The 22,474-nt window shown below is 41.7% G+C and overlaps 1 protein-coding gene across 2 annotated transcripts in view; it reads right to left on the bottom strand.

Moving 5' to 3' along the window:
* Positions 1-788: 788 nt before the first annotated feature.
* The window catches only part of aass (aminoadipate-semialdehyde synthase), a 36,572-nt gene continuing 14,886 nt past the window's right edge, over positions 789-22,474 (bottom strand). For both annotated transcript variants that reach the window (XM_080761955.1, XM_080761956.1), the window contains 11 exons: positions 19,580-19,701; positions 16,034-16,163; positions 14,650-14,760; positions 12,979-13,087; positions 11,653-11,793; positions 10,797-10,964; positions 8,972-9,067; positions 7,665-7,780; positions 6,554-6,642; positions 5,026-5,202; positions 789-4,186 (listed from right to left, as the gene is read on the bottom strand). In XM_080761955.1, the coding sequence (XP_080618081.1) occupies positions 4,065-4,186; positions 5,026-5,202; positions 6,554-6,642; positions 7,665-7,780; positions 8,972-9,067; positions 10,797-10,964; positions 11,653-11,793; positions 12,979-13,087; positions 14,650-14,760; positions 16,034-16,163; positions 19,580-19,701 (1,381 nt within the window). In that variant the 3' untranslated portion in view covers positions 789-4,064. The remainder of the gene's footprint in view (positions 4,187-5,025; positions 5,203-6,553; positions 6,643-7,664; positions 7,781-8,971; positions 9,068-10,796; positions 10,965-11,652; positions 11,794-12,978; positions 13,088-14,649; positions 14,761-16,033; positions 16,164-19,579; positions 19,702-22,474) is intronic.

Consider the following 22,474-nt stretch of genomic DNA (forward strand, 5'->3'; position numbering starts at 1 on the left):
GAGGATTTGAAAAAAATGACGAAATGACAAAAACGATGGGTTATAGCCCATGTTTTTTGAAATTTTGGAAAAAAAAGTTAGCCTCGTTTCTCATCATTTTGGACCGTGGGCTATAGCCCATATCGTACGGCATACCATAGCGCGCAGTTTTTCATCATTTTTGAAGATTTGAAAAAAAATGACGAAATGACAAAAACGATGGGTTATAGCCCATGTTTTTTGAAATTTTGAAAAAAAAAGTTAGCCTCGTTTCTCATCATTTTGGACCATGGGCTATAGCCCATATCGTACGGCATACTATAGCGCGCCGTTTTTCATCATTTTTGAGGATTTGAAAAAAATGACGAAATGACAAAAACGATGGGTTATAGCCCATGTTTTTTGAAATTTTGAAAAAAAAAGTTAGCCTCGTTTCTCATCATTTTGGACCGTGGGCTATAGCCCATATCGTACGGCATACTATAGCGCGCCGTTTTTCATCATTTTTGAGGATTTGAAAAAAATGACGAAATGACAAAAACGATGGGTTATAGCCCATGTTTTTTGAAATTTTGAAAAAAAAAGTTAGCCTCGTTTCTCATCATTTTGGACCATGGGCTATAGCCCATATCGTACGGCATACTATAGCGTGCCGTTTTTCATCATTTTTGAGGATTTGAAAAAAATGAAAAAATGAAAAATGTGCTATAGGCCTATAAATAAAGCTTGATTTGATTTGAAAGACAGATGTACTGGACCTCAGAACATTAAGATTCAACATTAGACATATAATGTTCTTACACACCAGACATTTCAGCCAAAACCATGTTTAATATTTGATATGAAATATAAAATGATGTGCAAGGAAGGAGTACAGTTTAAACAACATACATTGCACATTCAAGTATACTGTACAGTTCATATGGAGGAAATCAGACACCAACCGTAATCATTTGGCTTCGTACTGGATTGGACTGACTGTTAAAAGGTGCCGTATGTGATATTTCCTGTTAAAATAGCTCTATATTCTGTTAGTTATTGCCATAGAGTGTTTGTTCAGCAACAGGGGCAATTTAATGATTACACGCACACGCGCGCGCGCACACACACACACACACACACACACACACACACACACACACACACACACACACACACACACACACACACACACACACACACACACACCCCACTTAAACGACCTTTAAATGATTGACCTCAGGTTACAGTTTCAGTTTTAGACTTTCATATCTGACCGTTTTTGTACTGGTCAAAAACCCTATTCAGGCAAATAACCGTTGGATGCAGAATTCAGTGATTTCAGTAAACTTCACATTTAGACTGCTTAATTGAAGAATATATTAATCCTTTGGTATGATCGAAGAAATCCTGTCATATCTCAACTGAGTACAAATCCAATCAAAAGATGTGTTTAGAAGTGTCTAAAAATACAACTATCATGTGTAAAAAATAACATATGAGATATTTGCAGATGTTTTACAGTTTTACAAATAATTATATTAGAATAATTAGAATATGACCATACGACACACCAACATACATATTTGCATGATGACATCAAAATATTTGTAGATGGTCTTTTTTTACAGAGGTGACTACACAAAATACACTTCTGAATGCTGTTTGAAAGCCCAAAGACTGGGCAATGGTTATTTGCTGGACATACAGTATGAGCTGACATAAAGTACATGCATACTAAGAATGTACGTACAAGAATATTACAAACGTAATGGTTAGTGAAAAAGGCGCATGTTTTTTACCATGCAGGGTCACATAAAATAATTTAGCCAATTCTTAGAATGACGTCTGCTAAACACTTATTGCTTCAATACAGATTTATTTGCTAAATGGCCATCTTTCACATCTCTTCGCAGAAGGCGTTTTCCACCTGCTCTTGAAATCATTCTAAGAATGAAAGATGACTGGAAGACGTGCTCTGCAGCTGTTAAAACCAGGCAAACGTAATAAAGCTTCTTTTCAACTCAGTAACTCTAAAGCCACATTTAGAACCAGACAAACATACTAAAGCATGTTTCTTTTCAACTCAATAACGCAAAAATGTCATTGCATTTTTAATCCAATGACAATAAATATATATCATGTCTTTTGTGCACTGCTGCTAAGATGCTTACTTGTACAATGCTCATGCCTGGTCGCATATAATAAGACCATAGCACCTCGTCTCTGTCGGATGGAAACCCCATACAGTATATCCAAAACAGTTCATCACTTTTCAGGATTGACAAGCTCGAAACGCGTCGATTTGTGCCGCATTTCGAGCTTGTTGGATCTAGAATAGATACTTTTGTATGACGCTGTATGAGGTCTGATTTAACAGTTAAGGCCCTGACAGATCAACAACCAACCACACACGTAAAACATCGACACTCGAGCCAGCAGCGCGCGTCAAGTTATGCCACATGATCGCAGCGAAGGTGGGAGAATTTGAAGCGTCAAAAGACCTCTCTATAGATTCGGTTGCGCCGCAATTATTAATGACTTGAACTGCACTGTACTGATCCGGATGAATAACACACACATACTGTACACACGTAGGCTGAGACTGTTGTATGTTACGTTGTTATTGGCCTCGGGACCGCAGGCGTTTTGTTTTCAAAGGAGGAAAAAAAGCCTGGGTGAGCCCAGCAGGAAAAGTGGCATAGGAGTGGGAGTGAACCTTGTATTTCGCTAAACAATAACAGCGCAGACTCCGAATTTGGTGACGGATATTTGGTGACCGCTGCGTTCTACTGGGGATGGGAGGTGGAGGAGGTGGGGAGTGGGGGCGGGCTTAACCAATAGGAAGTCGGCGTCGGTTTCCAGCGCTAGTTTGTCCCGCCCCTCAGAAAAGCACCTGAAAAGCATAGGTCTCTTTCAGGCTACGTTGTTGTGCATCTCTTGTCCTTCCTTCCATTCACTCTCTGTCTTTCTGTTCCACCACTGCACTGTTAAAGCTGAGCTCTTGAACTTGAACTCGTAACGGGGGTACTTTTGTTTATTCTCCTCGTGTTTACCGTTTGAAGCACTGCCGTCACCAGTTCTTCCTTTGCATGTGTTTGCATGCAATGTATTATGTGCAGACCTTGGTCTATTCCACTGCCTCTCAAAAGAGCCAAGGGCCAGACTTTACAAACAAACTGCAATAAAAAGTATGAACATGTCAATCTCTTGATGACATTGTGTTTTGGTGGTCATTGCCGTCAACACTCGACAAAACTGAACAGAGCTCTGAATGACGCGCAGGCAGGTTGTGGCGCGTCCATTGATGCCTCCGGTATGACTGTTGTAAACAAACAACATGGTGATGGGCCTTGACAAGCTTTCAGTGTCTAAGGGCACTCAGGGGACTGTGTTGAGAAGGCATGTTTTAAATCAGCGTTTCTCAAAATGGACCCTTAACCGGTCTGGAACTCAATGTAACTGAGGGTGTACAGAATATAATGGAGACTCGCCTACTAGATCTTTGGCTTTAGTAATGCGACAAAATGAAACAATCTCCATGAATTCACGGCTTCAATTGAGAGAAAATAAGTCATTTTTGAGTGAACTACTTCTATAAGTGTAGAGATAAAAATGTGTATAAAATGGGGGTCCGTGGCCCAATGTGCTGTCTGGCAGTAGCTTTTGATAACTTGCAGCTTGATACGTTTTGAGCTTGTAGATCTGCTGCTTTTGCTATTTTCTATCTAATATTTGAATGCTGAAAACAACAAGTTTCCCACCCGACAGAGACGATATCAGACTTGAAGGCCTTGAAATTAAAAAGGTTGAGAATCAGTGTTTTAAATTCCCATGAGCTGAGTGAACCTCTACATTAACGGAAACAGAGAAGTCGTTCTCTTGTGAACCTCAAATTAAAACAGTAACTTGTTTGTGTATCTCTATACCCATTTATCACTGCTGACCGCCATGATGTAAACAATTATATTACGAAAACAATGCCAGTGTAATACTAGCCGCCATCCCATTATACATTTCAAGTAATTGGCAGACTGGCAGCGATAAGCCAAGCATGCGACACGAAAGGATATAATCACACGAAAGGTTGAGATTAGTTTTTTGGTTTACTCCTCATGCAGCGTGCTCTTGGAGATGAAGCGGAGGCCCTCCTCTTTCAGCCTCTTCAGAGCTGGTCCATAAATGTCCTTGGTCATCGGAACCACCAGGCCCTTCTTAGTGATCTCCCCTGCATTGTGTGAATAGAAGAGTTTTGTTACAAACTAAAGATTAGAAGAAAAATGATTTATTGAGCAACGTTTCGGTCATTCAGACCTGCATCAGGATGCCTGATGAAGGCCTGATGAAGGTCATTTTTTTTCTCTTTTTCTCTCTACATCTACAAACTAACGATAAAACACCTCGTTTTTTTAATTGTGAAAATAGCCGATCTACAGAGATACAACCTTCCACAAGCTCAAACCGCGGCGCAAATAAACCGTTTTTGAGCTTGTATATTTGCTACTTTTTCCATTTTTGAATTTTAATCCTGGAAAGTGACAGTTTTGGACATGTGAGGTTTCCACCCGACAGCGCCAATATAGTGCTTTGTGTTCGTTGATGGGAGTGAATCTTTGGGTAGATTCTTTATACTACGTTGATGAATTGAATGATAATGATAATGCATTTATATAGCACATTTCTAGACAAAGTCACAGTGCTTTACATCATCATCATCATCATATCATCATACTATAATTCAGTCAATGTCTGTGTGTCTGTCTGTCTGTGTGTCACTGTGACTGCCGTAGCTCCTCACTGCCTGCACCAATCTTTCACCCACTTTTCACACAGGCATTGACCATAATAATATGGAGGTCTTAACGAAGGCCTTTTTCCAGTTCAACCAATTGTAAATTAATTATGAATTTATTAGTGAATTAAAAATGCGAAAACGCACCCAGGGCGCAGTACCCCCGTGGCCACTAGGGGAGGGGGGGGGGGTAAGGGCTAGTCAAAAAAATAATGGAAACAATACCCAGGACATTTTGGTGTGTTCTCCTTATATCCTTAATAGTGAGCACTCACCATCGAGCACCATGCGCGCGGCGATGGCCGCCGGGTATCCCACGGTCTTGGCCATGGCGGAGTAGCCGTCGGGGTCTCCGTAGACCACCATGCTGATGTGTTTGGTCTCCAGCTCGCCGGTCGGGTGACGAAGGCCCACGTCGTTCCGCATCACGATCAGGTCCCTCTCGCCTTTATCTGTTGACGAGGCGTCGGAGGGGGGGGGACATGATGAAAGGCAAGGGGGAGATGAATGGGGTCACATTCTGACCTGAGATCAGATTCATACGAGGTTTCCACTGGACACACACACTGGTCTGATTATAACCCATTCTGACCTGAGATCAGATTCTAAAAATGTCAGTCGTTCTTCGATTTTTTCAAAAATAGCAGACCTATACAAGCTCGTAGCACGCCACTCGGTGGCGCGCTACGAGCTTGTAGATCTGCTATTTTTCAATAGCTAAAGCATGACATGATGCCAACACCAAAATGGGTTCCCGTTCAGAATGGGTTAAAAAAAAAGTGCAAAAAAAAAAAAAGATACAGCATGGCAATAGACTAAATGTTATTTTCATATATTGAAGTTTAATACATATACACTATTAATAGTGTATGTATTATTGTATATTATTTTATTATTATATATTATAACATCGAATAGAGGAAGGGAGCGCTGCCGTGGTCCTTTGTTTGTTTGAACTGAACACAGGTGCTCGTTGGCGAGGTTTAATCATGAAGTTGAAGAAGAGGATCCAAGGCACTCTGTTCCAGTGTAGTGAAAATGCCTTTGTTGTATGTTTTAAGGCATGGCAAAAGATCATTACACAAAAAGGGAGGACCAACGCGTTTCGGCAATCAGCCTTCGTCAGGGTCCCATGAACAGGCAAACGACGACGATATATCGGTACTGGTTTGAAGTTGAACTCATAATTATGTCCAAAACTGTTACTTTTCAGGATTAAAATGAAAAACGAAAAACAGCAAAAGTAGCAGATCGTTCGACAGTACTTTTGTGTGACTCCGTAGTATGAACGCGTTAATTTACAAAAACAAAAACACAAAAAGTTTGAATATGGAGATCAGAGGTTTCCTCCCGACATTATACATACAGTACATCAGATATAAAGTACATTACAGCAGTGGTTCCTAACCCGTTTTTAACCCCCCCAAAACATAAATTTGATGTTCGCCCAAAGTAGGGAAAATAGAAGACCTACAAGGTCACAATGTGCCGCTTCGCGCTGTGTTGTGTGCTTGTAGATCTCCTATTTTCACTAGATACTAATTTATGGAATTTCTTTGATTTTTATTTATTCATGAAATTATCTTCGAATTTTGTTTTTTAATTCATCAAAAGCTTTTCTTTTTTGGGAATGCTTTTTAAAAATGTTTTGAAATAATAATAATTAAAAGCTAAAATATTAGAAAACTAAAAATAAGGGGACCCACAAATGGGTCCCGACCTAGTGTTTGGGGAAATGGTGCATTACAGTATACTGCAGCTACTGTACACCGGACATTGTTCAACAGACTGTGTAAAACGTACCAAAGGAGAGCCTGGCTTCCAGGTGTTTTGCCAGAGCAGCGAGGATGGTCTCTGCGTGTGGTACAGTTTCATCTCCCAGCATCCCAAGCCTGACAGAAACAAGTACAAACCAAGAAGGTCAATTCTCCTTCCAAAAGTACAGAAACCTTCACAAATCTTTAAAAAAAAAAAAGAAGAAAAAAAAACATATTCAAAAGAAATCTTTATCATCATCACCGCTGAGTTGACAGCACCTCAACACATCCTTGGGTATTTCTAAAGAGATGAGCAGTTGCCTTTAATCACTGTTTTTATGACAGGTTGAATAGACGAACAATGACTTATTCAATTTAGGTTCAAATCGTGCGCCTTTTCCGCTTTTTTTTTTTTTTTTTTAACGGTGGGGAAAATGGAACGTCTCTATTTGCTTTCACAGCTTCGGTAATTCAACATTTCAAGGCCGGCAGCAAATGCTGCCTTTTCTTTTCAATGCTTGACGGCTCAAAAATAATCATTCGACAGAGCCTTGACCTAGAAGGACACTTTTTTTTAAACCAAAATTTGATTGAAAAATGAACGCGTACTTCAGATATGCCATTTCACACATATTCATAATCGCATTTAAAGTGTAAACAACTAAACACAAAGCACACTCCATCCATCCATCCATGACCGTGGTTCTCAACCAGTGGTCCGTGGACCACCAGTGGTCCTTGAAGGGGTTCCAAGGTGGAACAGCATGGAATTGTGGACTAAATCGAATCCAGTGACACCAAATTATTCTTAGTCTCACCCATCAAATGGTGGTACGAGGTTCTCAACCCTTTCAGGCCGTGACCTTCCAAAATCATCATATTTGAGCTGGGGGGACCAGTGTACTTCATTCAGTTGTGAAAACAGACACTTGGAAAATAGTACAGGCTATTTATTGATTGATTGAATACTTTATTTACAGGCTTTGGGCCAAGCCCCTATAGGGCCTATAGGCTTGTTTCCATTGTGGTCCTCTGTATAATATATTGGAATCGGTCAGAATCGCTATCGGCAGATATATATACGATCCCCAGAATAGTGGTTAACTGCTCCAGAGCGTCTTGGGCGCGCACAAGGAAAGGTGACGCGGAGACTTTACCATCTCAGGGTGTCCATCCTGAAGTCGTCTCTTCCAATGTGCTCATAGACGGCTCCCTCAAAGGCCTCGCTGGAGGTGGACGTGGACACACCCATCTGCTTGGACAGCAGGCCTTTCTGTAGCATAGGGAGGAGCAGCACAGTGGGGGTCAGTGTGCATTACGGCAGTAGTTCTCGTGCCAAGGGCATCCCAGATGAAGTGTTTTGTGCCATGGACCCCCAGAAGGTACAGTAAGAGATATTTTCATTGGGAGCTGTACAGCCGCTCCAATGCACAGCCTTGTGTGTACAGTGTGTCGCTTGTTTGTTCTACATTTGAGTGGTGCCTGATCGTGGTCGCTCCCTCTAGTGTTGTGGCTGTGGGTGTCACTCACTTTGGACAATTCACCCTTCGTCAGCCTTCTGATTGGTCCCTGACTGACTAACCAGCAGGCTCTTTCTGCCTTGTTCCACCTTGTTTATGTTAAATTTGCTAAAACATATTTTTTTGGAAAAAAACTAAAAACTAATTATATTCCCTGCAGTCACCATGCTGCACCTTTTTACTGACACGAAGTTTAAAATAAGAATTGAGTTCAGCATATCAATACGAAGCAACTGAAAAAACATGTTATTTCAATGGTATAACCACGGGCGGGACTTGACAAAGGGTGAATTAGCTAGTCATGTATGAGCCTCTTTGACTACCTTAAATACCAATGCCAGTGATGTTTGGCTTAACCTGTCTTGGTTCTACCCTGAGTCTTCCAAAACTCGCAAAGTGTGTTGGGAGGTCTGAAGCTTTTATGTAGTGACATTGAGATGTTGGAGAACCAGGAGGTGCAAGCATAGTCAACATTGCATGAGGGCTCAGGCAAGAGTTCTGAGAGCACTTTTGCTGACAAAAGAGGATTCTGTCCAAATATCTTGTTCTTGGATTGACTTTCTTCACTTTCTTTTCCACCTGTCAGTTTGTTGTTGAGAATGCAGCCCAGATAGGCAACCTCTTCTTTGCTTGAGATTACTATATCATCAACTCTTCTGCCCTTGAAAGAGTATATTTACATTACTATGGGATTGTTTGAACCCAAAAAGAATGGATTCTGTTTTACCAAGGTGTAGTGAGTGACAGACAGTTTGTTATCGGAAAGCCAAGGATTTTGCCGAGTTCAGAACTGAGGGCACAGTCATCCATGGACGGTCTCTGGAAGCTTGCAAGTCCTGTATACTGTTCTTACAAAATGGGCACCTGTTATTGTTTTATATGCTACTGTGTGAGGAGGAAAACGATATAAAGCGATATAAAAACACTGGATGTTGGATCCTCACCCAGGTGACGGGAGCTGAGGTGTGTCCCAGCATGGGGCTGGGATCCGTGTTGATCAGGCCCAGCTTGACAAATCCACTGATGGCGCTGGTGTAGCCCTGTGGACGAAACACAATAATGGCCCAAATGATCGATAACATCAGTGGTTTTCAAAGGGGTCCTGGGGGGGGGGGGGGGGGGGGTACTATCCAACGAAGACCCCTTCTGCACTTCTCCACTATCGATTATTTTCTTTATTCCTTAAAAAATGTATACAAATTCCAAGCAGACCCATGACTTTGTAACCCATTTTTTCACCCGGTGTCAATTATCTAATTGCGCTACACTTCCTCTGCCAACCTGGGGGGGGGGGGGGGGACACCTCATGCTTCCTTCTATGCATGAAGAGTCCAAGCTGCTTCTTTACACCTGACAGGGGAGAGTTTCCCCGGCCGGACGTAGCGCGTGGAAGGAACACGTTATTCAGACCAGTTCCTTTCCCCTCCCATCAGGCGCCCCGGCTGGCCAGGGGGAGGTCAAGCACTGTATGCAGCCCTTTTGGACAACTTCACAGTCCATTTATGGTCTTGTATTTTAACCCTAACCCCAAAAAATACATAAATAAATAGATCTATCCCCCACCTCAAAATAAAGTATTTTATTAAAATCGATCAATGAGTTAAATTAACTGTTGCCACCATATAAAATCACAACTTAAAACATTTTTATATTCACAAGCTTTTCCACCACCGACATGATCCTGCACCTTCTCTTTTAGACTATTCTGTTCTATTTTTCTGTTGTTTTATTATTGACGTCTTCTACACTGTAATATATTGTATTGTATTGTGTATTGTATTTGTGAAGCACTTTGGTACAATGAGAGTTGTTTTTAAATGTGCTATATAAATAAACTTAAACTTGATGATATAAGTCTCTTCACCCATTGAAACCGGGAAATCATTTTAGATTAGATTTTCAGGATGCAAATTCGCTTCACGCCACGTTTTGAGCTTGTATATCTGCTACTTTTGATGCTTTTCTGTGAGGCTGTAGTGTGATGAAATAGGGCATTCATTTGCAAAAACAACCCACAAAAAGTTAAAATATGGAGATAAGAGGTTTCCGCCCAACAGCAACGATATATATAGCAACATACGTTTCACAGAAAACTGTTAGGATTTAGAAGGCCCTTGTAGAATGGGCCTCGGTATTAATGGGTTATATAGAGCGTCGCAGTCCTGCCCCCTCGAGATACCCGGAAAATAATTCCCCGTTCATTTTCCTCATAGACTTTTCAAAAAGTGCGGTCAGAGCAGCGGTCGTGACAAAAAAATGACAATAAACACAATGTTTTGGGGCCGAACAAATAATTAGAAAGAAGAAAGAAACGGCAGGTTACAACATTTTCTTTTGTTGTTTTTCTTATTAGTTTGTTCCAAAATATTGTGTTTGTTGTTGCTTCGTACAACGCTTAAAAGGCCTTTAAATAAATACTTTTTGAAATGTCTATGGGGGAAATGCATTGGGAATTATTTCCTGGGCCTGGCGTCGTCATGAAAGGGGGCGGGACTGCGATGCTCTTTAACCCATTCTGAACGGGAACCCATTTTGGTGCTAGCATTATGTTATGCTTTAGCTATTGAAAAATAGCAGATCTACAAGCTCATAGCGCGCCACCGAGTGGCGCGCTACGAGCTTGTAGGTCTGCTATTTTTTGAAAAATCGAAGAACGACTGACATTTTTAGAATCTGATCTCAGGTCAGAATGGGTTAATCAGACCAAGTGTGTGTCCAGTGGAAACCTCGTATGAATCTGATCTCAGGTCAGAATGGGTTAATGCGCACCTTAAAGCGGAGTGTCCCTCGGATCAGGGTGTGCGCCGACTCGATGCCGTATTGCTCTGCATACTTGGTGCTGTCCCGGTTGGGGTAACCCTCCAGGTTGAAACCAGGCAGGAAGTCCATGGCTACCGAGGAGTCCATTAGAGCGCCCCCCGCTGGGATGCTCACCACCTGCGGAACAGCGGGGACACAGGGGAGGTAAAGCTGCGTTCACACACTGGCACAAAAGATACAGGCAACCATTCTTTTGCAACGCTAGCCAGCGACATGAAGATACAAAGAAAGAGGCTGCCATTCATTTTTCAACTGAAGCCAGTGACATGAAGATACAAACCTTTGTATCTTCATGTTACATTAGACGTTTGTAGCTGCTACAAAAGCTACAGAACAGCTACAAAGAAAGGTTGAGCTGGTTTCAACTTCGGCTATACAACGCCACAAAGCTACATTGATGCCGTGTACTAGCTTTGTGTCTTGTGGGGGTGCATACTTAGTTTAGACTAGTCATTGGTTAGACATGGGTTAAGGTTAGGTTTAGGTGTGCTGCCCCTGTGGGAGGTTAGGTTTAGGGTGAGGGTTTGAGATAGGTTGTAGTTGTAGGACTAATGACTGGTCTAGCCAATGACTAGTCTAAACCAAATACTGTCTAAACTAAGTATTTGCACCCGTCTTGTGTATCTGCCAGTGTGACCTGCAAATGACAGGACGTTCGCGTACAGTATAGTAACGGTTGATATGTCCAAAACGTTGTGCGGGTGTCAATAACCGCTCCGTGCTCTCTGGACACGACACCCGAAGCCCACCTCTGCGTCATAAAGCGCTGTCTCTACAGTATGTACAGTATGGTATGGTACTGCACCTCATTGTCCTTGAGGAAGATGGCAGGGCTGACGGTGTTCAGAAGCACTCCGTACGGACTCCAGCTGAACTTGTAGCGCAGGGGGTTGTCGGAGCACTCAGGGGCAGGAAGACCACCACAGAACGAGCTGTAGGACTCCACCTGTTCACACACACAAACATTTATTGTGTGTACAAAGATGCTAACACACACCAAAGTCCTTGTAGAGGTGCCGGCACACGGGAGAGAACTGCAGAGGAAATCTTGAAAAAACAAGAAGGTGCCAATGAATAGCCAGAGTGCTAATATTGTATTTAGGACGTAGCAGGTAAGACAAATGAATACAACGTTTCGGCGGTTAAGCTCAGGGAATGAAACATTCCCCTGCGTAAACATTTAACCACCAAATGAACACCAAATGTGTGCTTGCGTGCGTGCGTGCGTGTAGATTGGCAGCCTTTGGTGAATGTTCCCCCCAGAATAGGCATGCTGCCGGGATCTTCATTCAATCTTTCGTCATCCACTGCAGTGCTTTTCAGACACCTGTATTCGGTCATTCGTACAAAATAACCCCCCCCCCAAAAAAAAAAGGTTCAACTACTTAAAGGTGGAACGTCACTTTTAGTTAAAACACTACTCTGGATTCTTGTGCAATCCAGTTTCTGCATTTCTCTTGCCGCTTTAAAATGCACCTTAAAAAAATAAATAATAATAATGGTGCATTTATATAGCGCCTTTATCCAAGGCGCTTTACATAGATTGTGCATTACATTCACCCATTCACACACACACACACACACACACACACACACACACACACATTCATACACCGATGGCAGCGGAACCATGCAAGGCATCAACCAGCACATCAGGAGCAATTGGGGGGGGTTCAGTGTCTTGCTCAAGGACACTTCGACACTGACTCTGGGGGAGCCCGGGTTCGAACTGACAACCCTGCCGTTACCATCCAGCCACTCTACCCCTGAGACACCGCCGCCCACCTTGTAGTGCAGTTGTCTGAATTGTACTATTATAAATAAAGCTTGATTGATTGATTGATCGATCAACAATGACGAGAGTAGAGAAAGAGTGGTTTCCCTTATAGTTCTTTAGGGATGAGCCGGTGAGCCGTTCTGTTCCCGACGTCAGCATGAGGAGAGAAATGAACAACGTGCCACACATGGCGGCCCCCCAGGCTGTTTGCTTTGCAATCAATATGGCGACACACTGCTCACTCTGTCAACATATGTTCAAACAATCCTTATCAACACTCCTTATCGCACGCACGCACACGCGCGCGCACGCTTGTATACATTACGACGATGACACATCAGTGCATTCACTCACAGTGCAGCCTTCAGCCTTGGCTCTGTCGATGCACTCCATAGCCAACATGTGGTCGATGCCAGGGTCCAGGCCCATCTCGTTCACAATGGTGATGCCCGCCTCCTCGACGCTGGAAAGGCAGAGCAAGGCAGCAGCACGTTTATTATAGAACGCACGATGACACATCAGAGTTGATGACGAGTGCTTCCCAGACACTGACTGGGTCGGGACTTATTTGTGGGTTGCGGACTCGTTTTTTTGTGTGGGTCGTGAGTACATTTTTATTTTACTACAAGAAGTAGTGAAAATAGCAGATCTGCAAGCTCACAATGTGTCACGATTGTGTCCCAGGGAGAAATCTAATTCCCCTTTTGGGTCACTCTCGAGCTGAAAGGTTTGGGAACCACCAGTAATGCATTCACTGAACTGGTAATTCTGGAATACTTTGAATCGATTTTGGCTTTCATTGACGCAATCAAATCTCTATCTCTGTTCCTGGTTTATATTTTTCCTGTTCCAAAATGTAAATAACATCTTGAGAAAAGCACGTTTCTCAAGAGAGTGACAGTAATTTCTCTTCGAGAGACAGCCGACACGGGTCAGAAATACCAGTAGAAGAGTGACTAAAGACATATTCAGTCTAGGGGTGCAACAGCTTTTTTCTTATGAATAAAATGTAATATGTAAATAATAATAAATCTGTATGGTAGAGTATGCATTTGTAATACAATATAACTTATACAATTTTGTCTCCCTGCTCTTCTATTAATACATTTGGATCGTGTCATGTCTCACCTATAGACACAGGATCTGACACTAATTCTGACCTGATGGTTGAGCAAGTAGGCAGGCTCAATTTGCTCAATGGTACAAATCCAGCACTTGTGCAGGAAACCAGGTTCAAATCCAAGGCAGAAGAGTGTACTTTATATTTCCAAAAAGTAGCCCGGGGCGTAAAATTTGTTTGGCCGGGTGTTTAAATGGAACCAGGCGGCTATTTCCAGTAGGGCTACTATTTGGAAATATACGGTAGCTTTAATTGAACGATTCCATTTAATAATATAGTATTTTGATTTAGAAAATGGAATGTAATTCTTGGGTTGGAAATGCAACAGTTGCAGGCAGGCGCCATTTCAATACATGATTCAACACATTCCCAGTCATAAGGACTCTCCCGTCCTGAATGTCAGATCATATTGATTTTCTCTTTGCCAACAGTGTTGAGTTCGTCGACTAAAACTAAGACGGAAAATGTTCGTCGACTGCCTTTTTCCACTGACGAAAACTAAATGAAAACTAAGCTATGATGACTAAAACTAAGACTAAATATATTGACAATTTAGTCAACAAATCAAAACTAGACTAAAATGTTAGGAAGGGACTAGTGGACAAGAGATGCAGTATCTTTGCAATCATTTTACACTTGGTTGCATGCTGAAAATAGCAGATCTACAAGCTCACAACTTGTGAGCTTGTAGATCGACTATTTTCAGCAAGTGTAAAAACAGTCATTACGATGGCATCAAGCCAAAATACATTTTAGTCGACTAAATCAACTGTAGATTTAGTCGACTAAAATCTTATGATATTTAGTCGACTAAAACTAGACTAAGACTAAAACATTCCAGGTGACTAAAATGTGACTAAAACTAAAATCAAAATGTGCTGCCAAAAACAACACTGTTTGCCAACCCCTGTTCCAGCTCCTTCAGGCCAGGGGTCAGGTAGCTGGCGGTCACCATGTTGACCTTGGCCTTGATGCAGTGCTTGGCTATCTGTGGATGAAAGGAGTACGGCAGCAGGCTGGAAGGGAAGAGGGAGAGGACAACGTTAGAACCACTGGAAAGCAAACCAAAGAAATATGTTTGAAACTAGTGAAACTACAGCCAATCTACACACTGGCATGGCACGGTGTTTGTTATGTGATGATGAGGCATATTGCTGCCGTCGGGCAGAAACCTCTTATCTCCAGATTTAAACTTTGTGGTTTTTTTTCGTAAATAAACGCTCTACTTGATCGATGTGCATACCTCCACGTCAGTTATAAAAACACGAATAATTATATGTCACATAATGGCACCTACAGTATGTATGTAGGCTATGTATAGACACATTCAGAAACGGGTCCCCTGGTTGCAGCGAACGTATGACTGATGTTAGTCTGCTCAAACGTTACTCTTTTACCTGCTTTTTACTAACACTAACTTTACAAAGATGCCCAGAACATCAGGATGAACCTGTGTAGTTTATGGCTGCTCCAACAGTGGTGGCAATAACATTCAACTTTGGAGAGAAACGGAATGTTAAAAAATACACCACGGTGGCCGAGACCAGAGCCATAGAGAGTAATGGTTGAGACGAAGCAGTGAAAGTTCCTGAAAATAATACATAACGTCAGTCTTACCCAATACCCAATCTTGCTGTCGCAAGGCTGCTGTACTTTATACCTACTTACCTACTTTACCTACTTTAAACTTTAAACTGCAGAATTGCACAAGGCTGCTGTACTTTAAGCATTTAAAGTAGGTATAAAGTACAGAAGCCTTGTGCAATTCTGCAGTTGTGCAGTTCTGGGCATCTTTGTAAAGTTATTGTGTAGGTAAAAAAGTAACGTTCGAGCAGACTAACGTCAGTCACTGTACCATTCATTATAGTAGAAGACCTGCGAGTTTACACCGCAGATATGTCGTCTCCGCCTACAGGAAATACGTTCGCTGCGACCATGAAACCCATTTCTGAATTTGTATATAATATATATATTTTTTAAGACATTTTTGGGGCTTTTCTGGATAGGATAGGATATACTAGTGAATCTAGACAGGAAACAGGGAGAGAGAACGGGAATGACACGCAGCAAAGGGCGTTGGGATTGGCTCGCGACACGCTGTCAGGCATGCGCCTAGCTATGTGGTATGCGCCTGGACCGCTAGGACATCGGGCGCCCCAACTCCTACAGCAGGGGTGGGCAACTTTGGCGATGGCGAGGGCCACTATATTTCCACACTCACTCCAGAGGGCCAATCTATTTTTTTGCTATATTTGCCCATTGTCAGTTGCCCATGTATGTCCTCATTACCTGATGACCAGGTCATGGTCTTTGATCAGAGAGTACAGGTGTCCCTCCTGGCTGGTGACGTCACACATCACAGGGATGGTGTTGGGGTACGTGGCCGCCAGCTCCTCCGCCTGGTGCAACAACATCGACGCTGTAAACGACACACAGATAGAATAGAATACTCAATTGGCAGTTTAAAAAAAGAAATCCCAACAATGTCACCCTTTTTTTTAGAAAACACCAAAGCCGAAACGTGTTTCACCTTGAGACATGACGGAACAACACACAACCAACTGTGTACAACAAAACCATGAAAACAAAGAAAATTAAATCCTTGTGAGTTAGAAGCAATACATATAGGAGAAGAATCCAACGCAGTCAGAGGAGTGGCACTGCGTGAAAAGAGGAATTAACGGGACATTATGGGCGCTGTATTTTGCCCGTAAACCTCAAGTTTAGCGGGCATAATTATACAGTTAATATACAGGTGAGATGGTACAATTCGGGAGTTTAACAGAGTTTGTTGGAAAGTTTAACGGGAGTTTCCTGTAATATACACATCCGTATTCGATGCTTTTTGCGCATGGCGCGCTATCCGGGATAGGGATCTAACTATGACCGTAGTTACAGTAGTGTTTGTTGAGATGAAGCCGCGACATTTGAACCCATTTAGACCTGATGCAACCTATATGTTGTTTAACCTTTGAATCCGGATGTTACCTCTGTGTCTCATTAGTTATTGCTAACCTTAGGTTAGGTTTTAGAAGGCGCTCAGGTCTAAATGGGTTAAGAAAAAAAATCTAGGGAATGTATGGGTTTCCGGACTGCAGGGAGGGCATTCCACTGAGTAATGGCTGTGTAATAAAACTATATTTTCCTCTTCGGCCATTCTGAACCTAGGGGGGGGGACGACGACGACAAGATCATATGAACTTCCCCTGATTGAGTACCTGTGAGCAGCCCTCACTCTGGGCAGGCAATTGAACAAGAATTTGGGAACTGAACCGACTAGAATACTAAAGAATGAGTTGGAAACACAATCCATCAACTCCCATTATTCACTTACATTCCAAATGTACTGTAGCACAGTATGGATTAAAGAAAATAAAAAAAAATCTCACGACTGAATTTTTTTGTTAGTTCCAAGTCCTCACATGCGATTGGTAACACAGTGCATAATGCTTTTTTTTGGTAGCAATACAGCCAGATAGTTTGCAGATTGAGGCATTAATGTTTGCTTTCATAACACATCCGAGACCAAACTACATGCAATCATGCATTGTATTGCTAGTTTGACCACTTATACAAATACTTAAATAGTAAATAATAAACGGCAATAGGCTATCTACAAGCTTACAACTTTATGAGCTTGTAGATAGCCTATTGTCGGTGCATGCCATACTTCCATAGAAGACATGCTGACATCTATGGAATCTAATTTATGACTGAGATCAGTCCTAGCTATATGAGACCTTTAATTCATGACTACCATTGTTTCTGCTAACCCAAAGTAGAAAGATTTGTCCAAGTACGTGTACGTGTGTAGACTGAACAAACACTACTGAATTTTAAAACCAGTTTTAACTAAAAAATGCACACAAACCAAGTCCCAACAACCACCAACCCATCTTTCTCTCAGGGAGTAAAGAAATAAGTTTATATAGGAGAGAAAGGGATCCCAAGTTCAGGGGAAAAAAAGTGTGTGTTCTGCGGGATGTTGAAGAAGACACCTGATAGAGGATAATGGAACAGTCTACTCAGCTTGTGGGCCTACTGTAATAATAATAATAATAATAATAATAAACTTTATTTGTATAGCACCTTTCATACATAAATGTAGCGCAAAGTGCTTCACAGGGCAAAAATAGAATACAATAAAACATAAGTAGTTAAAATGATAAAACAATGGCAAAGAACAAAATTGAATATAAGAACATAAAATAAATAAAAATTTATAAAAACAAATAAAATAATAATAAAATAATAATAAAAACACCACATGCAGCAAATCAGTCAGGGCAGGGTGGGAACGTGCAAATTAAAACTCAATTAAAAGCAATGTTGTAGAAGTGAGCTATACCTTGAGCTATACCTTTACATCGAAAAAAAGAGACACATGCAAGTGCATGCACAAGTGGAGGTTGAGCCTAGATAATACACCCCTATATCACCACCATTCAATTCAATCCCAAATTCCCTCTCCCGTGTACAGTATGCGTCCCTCAACGTAGACAGACAGCGAGATGTTCTTCCAACGTACCTGCTTCACCTCCAGAAGCCTGGCTACCCCACTTGGCCCATGCAGTTCTCCTAACTTTTAGGGTTTATATTAGGGGTTAGTTAGGAGCACAGGAGGGCCGACATGCATGTTACCACAGTACCACTGTTGTTTTTGTCGACTGATACTAAGACGAAAGATGTTCGGCGACTAGCCTCGGAAACCCAGACGTTTTTATTTCCAGGGAGAAAAAAAAAGTCTGGGTCTGAGTCCACTTCAATTCGGCATAGAGTAGCGCAAACATTGCTCACTCTCTGCTGATTTCTGATTGTCTGCACCTTTGTAAAATTGACATACACACGCACACATGTACACACACACGCTCCTCTCTCTCTCTAACGCTCTAAGTAATTAGTCTCATGTCGCGCAGCTGCGCATATATTCTCCCGGCGGATCCTGCCGGGAGCTGCCTATGCCATAAAAAGCATAGGTGAGTTCCAGGCTATTCAGCGACTACCTTTTTTCACTGACGAAAACGGAATGGGAACTAAATGAAAACTAAGCTACGATGACTAAAACCAACACTAAATATACTGACAATTTCGTCAACAAATAAAAACTAGACTAAAAGTGGACTAGAGATCTAGTGGACTAGTGGACAAGAGATCCAGTATAAGTCATTTTACACTTGGTTGGAGCCTGTAGACCGGGCTATTTTCAGCAAGTGTAAAATCAGTCATTACGACGGCATCAAGGCCCGCCAAAATGCATTTTAGTCGACTAAATCAACTGTAGATTTAGTCGACTAAAACTAGACTATCACTAAAACATTCCAGGTGACTAAAATGTGACTGAAACTAAATTAAGTTTCATTCCAAAGACTATAGGACTAGACTAAAATAGAAATGTGCTGCCAAAAACAACACTGGTTCACACCAGCTTGAGCCCCTGCCCTTTTGACCCTGCCCTTACGGTCACAGCAAGATTAATCCACGATTCAAGCCACCGTCCCAAGGGCTGTTAAGAGTTCCATTGTTGTAGAAAGTAGTATACAGTAAGTACATATTAGTGTATTAATACACATATTAGTATATTACGGGTGGAAAATAGCAGATCTACATACAAGCTCGCAATGCATTGTGATGTGTTGTTGCATTGTGAGCTTGTAGAGCGGCTATCTTCCCTCATTTAGCTCGACGAGAAAACGTATCACATTGAGAATTTGGAGGTAAAAAGGTCTCTTCCCGACAACAACGGTTATGGTACATTTTACAGAACAATAATGAGCCTTAAATCAACCGTTTACCATTCACCAACAACATCACGTGAACCCAACAGTAAGAACTCACCAACGGTGACCTGAGTCCCTACATCTCGAGTCAGGTACTCGATGACGGGGCCAGACACGTATCCTGAACCGAGGAGGAGGACTCGCTTCATCCCAGCTTTCTTCAGGATCTGATCTTTTTCCCTGGGAGGACAGAAAGTACACAATGTAAACAGTGTTGGAACCACTCCTGAATTATACTGAAATGACAGTAAGAGTTGTTTTGTTTTTTTATCCCACGATTTTTGTAACCCATTTTTCCACCCAGTGTCAATTATCTAATCATGTAATCCTGGGCTCTAAACTCCCTCCGCCAACCTGGGGAGAGCAACGGACTGACCTCATGCTTCCTTCAATGCATGAGCGTCCAAGCCGCTTCTTTTCACCTGACCAAGTAGTAGGATGTAGTGCGTGGAAGGAACACGTTAATCCAGCCAGTTATTTTCCCCTCCATCAGGCGCCCCGGCTGGCCAGGGGGAGGCAGTTTAGAGACCATAATTACTGGAAGTTTTTTTTGTGAGGGTAGTCAGGGGAACACGGGGAGAACATTCCACACAGAGAGGCCCTTTCGCCAACCCCACCTAGGGCACTGATGACGCGGAGGAGAGAGCACGCCCCCAGCGCCCACAGCCTCCCCAGAGAGAATCGAACCCAGGACCTTCTAGCTGCACCACTGTGCCCCCATTTGCCCATTAAAACCGTTTTCTTTTAATTCACTTCGAAACCCAATCCGACCAATTTTCCAATCGTATATACATATCAAATTATCCACATACATTTGTTTAGGATTTAGAACAGTGGTTCTCACAAATAGCAGATATACAAGCTCACAGTACGTCACTTCGTGCTGCGAGTTCGTACATCTGCTATTTTATAGCATATTATTTGAAAAAGTGTTAAATAATTTAGATTTTCTTTGACAACTACTGGTATTTGTAGAATTGGCCTCAGGTAATAATGGGTTCACCAGTATACAGATAACATTTTGCACATTTATGTTTAGAATTGTCAACCATTTGTATTATTCTATTAATAAATAAAAGGTTGAAGAAAAGAGAATACAATCACAAAAACAATGAGTGATATTATATCATGAACAAAGTAACAAACACAGGAGACTGGTTTTACAAGTGGAGGGGAGGATGGAGGGATGGATGGGAGGATGCCATGGAAATAATGAATCAATTCACGTCATTTGAATTAGAGGTGCAACAGTTAATTAAACGAATACATTTGAAATTTTCAAAAATAGCCAAAATATCAGATCTACAAACAACATCGCATTGTTCATTACGTTGTGAGCTTGCAGATCAGCTATTTGAAACGACGAAGTGAAAATCAGACTGTGGTTCAGACTAATTGATTTCCTCGATTAAAAAAGAAAATCTAAAAAGATATTTAGAATAATTGCTGGGGAAATAATCAATAGTTGCAGAACTTGCAGCCCTAATTTGAATATTCTCAATAACTGTGATGATTTACTCTGAGACATACCATCATGCAAGATCATAACGATAGGGAAATGGATATACAAATTAATTAATTAAAATTAGAGTTACACTGAAGCGGTCGGATTCGTAAGAAAAAGTAAATTAATTGTGCATTCTAGAGAGTATCCCAACTTAAGACTGTAAGAGCCTAGACCCCTAATATAAATAAGTCCCACCTCTAAAGTCAGGCCACTTGCTTGGTCATATTTAATATGCCCCAGTACACCCCCCCTCCCTCACAAATCCCCAAGGAGTCATTCATTTGCCTAATTGGATGCGACACTACACGTGCGTAAGCAACAACAGGACTGGCATGAGGTCCGTTTATCCACCGCAGAAGGCTTGCTTCCTTAATTAAAAAGAATGGTAAAAGGGGCCCACTGTGCAAGGTTTTTATACCCCAAGTTTCCATATCTTAAGGAACCAAACTCAAACAAAGGGATTAAGATTGTGAGGCATCATGGCTTGTCTGGAGAAATGATACTCATTTCTTACAAGTGGCCTAAATAACAGCAAATAGAAAGCGTGGCCGGAGCGACATTTTCAAACGCGAGGGATTAAAAGCCACTTCCAGTTCAACTGCACGCTTGTTTCCAAATTGATCCTTCTTGAATAACAACTGTGATATTGGGTAGGTCGGTCCAGTTTGCCGTCAAAAGGATAAGGATTAGGAACCGTTCAAGTGAATCTTTTTCAGCAATGAGTGTTCAGACTTAAGCCATAATTATTTACATTCAATGTATCGAAAGCAAAGCCTAAATATTATTATAATTATATTGTATACATTCGACGTAAGCAGGAATTAATCAAATCTTTTTTTATATGCCATATTATTACTATTGCTTCGAAAGGATTAGAAAGAAACATTTTCCTAGCAATATATTGTACTCAAATCAACATAATTTCAGGAAGGAATGGTACAAAAGGAATCACTTGAAGGGCAAAAGAAAAATCTGGCAAATGAATATTGATGGAGAAAATAAGTAACAAAAAGCTCAACAGATGGCATTGTCATTTGAGGACGAAAACTAAATGCAGGGGAGTGCGTGAAAAGGAAGGGCTGATTTTTATGTACATGGTGATAATAAAAGATGTACCCCTTTATAGTAATAGGGTAAAGTCCTTCGTCTGCTAGGGCGGAGGTGGCACGCTAGCCATGCAAGGTGTTAGGGCAGAGGAAGGTTGGCACACCCAGCACACCACGAAAACACTGTGCAGGAACAATGACAAAGTGTTAGAATTATACCCGGGGCATCCTGGCACCTGGAAAGATGTTGTACACTGCCTTTTTACGCACGTTACACCCAGTTTGGGCCTTTTACTTCCTTTTGTTAAGGTGTGGAACTTTCAAATACTTTCCGTTATTCATTGTATGACTGTTTTACATTAACCTGGACACGAAAACCGTATCATGATTGGTCACAAAA

This window comes from Protomyctophum bolini, assembly GCF_963924005.1.
Source record: "Protomyctophum bolini genome assembly, chromosome: 4".
Lineage (NCBI taxonomy): Eukaryota > Metazoa > Chordata > Actinopteri > Myctophiformes > Myctophidae > Protomyctophum > Protomyctophum bolini.